General features: G+C 32.9%; 1 protein-coding gene across 1 annotated transcript; it reads left to right on the forward strand.

Annotated features, from left to right (window-relative positions):
• Window positions 1–1,990: 1,990 nt before the first annotated feature.
• On the forward strand, window positions 1,991–2,842 carry LOC105801950 (14 kDa proline-rich protein DC2.15). Its single transcript, XM_012633312.2, has one exon. The coding sequence runs from the start codon at window positions 2,059–2,061 to the stop codon at window positions 2,461–2,463; it is 405 nt and encodes a 134-aa protein (XP_012488766.2). The 5' UTR covers window positions 1,991–2,058; the 3' UTR covers window positions 2,464–2,842.
• The last annotated feature ends 265 nt before the right edge of the window (window positions 2,843–3,107 follow it).

Here is a 3,107-nt window from a genome sequence, read left to right on the forward strand (position 1 = left end):
TTCTGCTTAAATTGTTATAATCTAAAAATAAAAAGCCTGAATAATATATTTATTTTTAAGAAAATAATAAAAATACTATATTAAATAAAAAAATAAGCAATAGTACGAGCATTCCAAAAACATATGTTCTTTACTTCTTTTAACTTCAATTATGAGAAGTGAGTGTTGTGGAAAATTAGTTTATATATCCATAAAATAATTGATGATTAGCTGCTTTCCAGACTTGATCATTAATGAGGTGAAATCTCTAATCAGGAACATGCATTTATCTTTTATTTAAAACTAGTAATAATTTAATTACCTCGTACTTTACTCGTATTCTTCAGCTATACGTAACTGTCGAATGGATGGAATAGATGGGCGAGGAGTCAGTCGGATTTGGTGACTTGCCCCAACATGGCCTTCAGCAATTCTGTTTTAGTAGATTGTTTCTGTGATTTTTGGTGATCGATTGTATTTTAATGGCTTTACGGAATGACGCATTGAGGATGTGGTGGTGTTCTATTTTGACTTAGGAATGATGTCTCACATCAATTTCACATTTATTGGCAAGGGAGTGGGTGTGGTTTAGATGTTTAAAGTGCTGAAAGCTAAGTGCTTTTAAGTTGATCTCTTTGCTTTAGGTGAGTTTTGGTTCTCTTATGTTGTGTTTCTTTGGCTACTTAACTTTTGTATGGTATTCTCTTTGTTGTACCTTGTTTCAATAAAATTGATTCCCTTAGCAAAATAAAAATAAAAGGAGATCATCAAAATTGAAAATTGATAATTTTTTATATTGTTATCAAAAAAAGGAAAATTAAGGGTGGGTTTAGATGGTGATGCGTTTACCTGTTGTTAGTGTAAAAATAAGATGACGGCAAGATTAGATACTGTAACGTGAGATAAAAAGTAAACTAAATGCATTGCACTTAACGCCCATCTAAACCCACTCAAGTCTGGTGTCATAATACAAATCATTAAATATCTTTAATTTGCTGAAACTTCAACATATATAATTTATACTAATAGAATCATTAAAATATTAATGGTGGGTAGGGTTAGAGAAATGAATAAATTATATATATTTGGGGTGGCACCCTATTGAATTTTCTTAAGCCACTATCAAGCAATCCAAACCCGTGAACCCATTATTGTTGCCTGAAATAATGTCACAATAATTACAATGTGTTTACTTAATTTCGTACAAGGGATTATTATTGCAATTAAATTGAAAATACAAAATGTTGAAACAGCTTTAATTGATACAGGGTCTTGATTCTTGAGAGCTGTCATCTTCAACTCAGCCTATATAATTCTACTCTATTAACGTAAAAAAAAGAAAAAACCAACTTTGATTCAATGAAATTTTGATTAGTTAACGTAATTTAAAGATCCAAGCTTATACAATGAACAATAAAATTAGAAAATTATGGTTGAATTATTATTTTTTAAAGTAAAAAATAATTATTATAAATTATAGTGTATTTTTATCTCCTCGAGACCATAATATCATGATTCAATGTGAATGTCACGACTTTAATTATGAGAGCATCAATTCAAAGCCGTCAGCACATTTTTGAATTACAAACACAAAATCTTCAATCAACCTTAATTATGAGAGCTGCCAATTGTACTTAATTAATTAACATTAAGAAAAACACAACCATGATGAAACGCAAATTTCATTGGTTAATAATGTCACAATTTGATTTGTCGAGCTGTATCTACTAATCAGAACTGTTTTTTTTTTTTAATATTATAATTTATTTTTGGAACTTACTATTATATTTTATCGCGGAAGTTTTTTGAGATGATCAAATCATATAATTTATCCTATCGGAGCAGTGGTAACATGGCAATGTTCTAATTTCCACCTCACAAATCACAAACATCCAAACTTCGCGGCCACCTTAATTTGATTTTATTCTACAATTTCATCAATTAACCCAACATTAAAAAAATAACTCACTAGTTCCTTGTAGCCACTATAAAACCCCCGTCCCATTCACTCCAACTCCCACATCCCCAAACACTTCTACTTTTAGCTCTAAGCCAAGAAAGCAGGCCACTAACATCAAAATGGCGTCAAAACAATCAGCTTCCATGGCCCTCCTTTTGGCACTCAACATTCTCTTCTTTTCCTTGGTCAGTGCTACTGCCCCATGCCCTCCCACCAAACCTAACCATAAACCAAAGCCAAACCCCAACCCCAGCACTCCATCTTCACAGGGCAAGTGCCCTAGAGATGCCCTTAAATTAGGTGTATGTGCTAATGTGCTTGGCCTAGTCAAGCCCGTCATTGGTTCACCCCCAGTGATGCCATGCTGTTCCCTTCTCAATGGCCTCGTCGATCTTGAAGCTGCTGTTTGCCTTTGCACCGCTATCAAAGCTAACGTCTTAGGCATCAACCTTGACATTCCAGTTTCTCTTAGCTTGCTCCTCAATGTTTGCTCAAAGAAAGTTCCTTCTGGCTTCCAATGCTAATTTAAGTCTTCATGTTTCCCCTACATTCTTTCTCAACTTCTTTATGGTTTGTGTTTGGTTTTTTATAAGTTATGATGCCATAACTTCATTGCAGTAAATCAGTGTTTTCATTTGTAACTTTATTGTTTTGATTTCCTTGTGAGGGACTGATATAGAATAAGTCTGATACTTTTCTTCAAGTGTTTACCTTTGGGGTTTTTTATATCTCCAAAAGAGACATGTAAAGACTTGTATTATTCAACTCGTTAATTTATTCCCTTACTTCTAAGTTGGGGGTCTCTTGACCCTTTGGGGAAAGAGTTGCTTTGTTTTGGAAGATTCATATTGTAACAATTCTTTGGTATAGAATTCCCCCAATATTTTCATTCGTATTTTCAAATTTAGTAGTGAGCATCTGCAACTTTGATTGTTTTACTGTATTTGTACCTTCATGAGCAGTTTGAAAGATTTCTCAAGCTTCCTTTGCAACTTTGCATTAAGAAATGTGTTTACTAGGTGTGTTTAATGGGAGGCTCTGGTGACAATTGTTGAGTCCAAAATTGATATTTATAAAAGAATCATATCTTTGTATAACCCAAGTTTTTGGTTTACTTATGAATTTTTCCTAATAAGCTCTAAGTATCAACATTTTTAATTTTTTTTTC

This window comes from Gossypium raimondii, chromosome 11 (assembly GCF_025698545.1).
Source record: "Gossypium raimondii isolate GPD5lz chromosome 11, ASM2569854v1, whole genome shotgun sequence".
NCBI lineage: Eukaryota > Viridiplantae > Streptophyta > Magnoliopsida > Malvales > Malvaceae > Gossypium > Gossypium raimondii.

Excerpts from the sequence above, each read along its gene's own strand:
- LOC105801950 (XM_012633312.2), top strand. The coding sequence starts at position 2,059 with ATGGCGTCAAAACAATCAGCTTCCATGGCCCTCCTTTTGGCACTCAAC.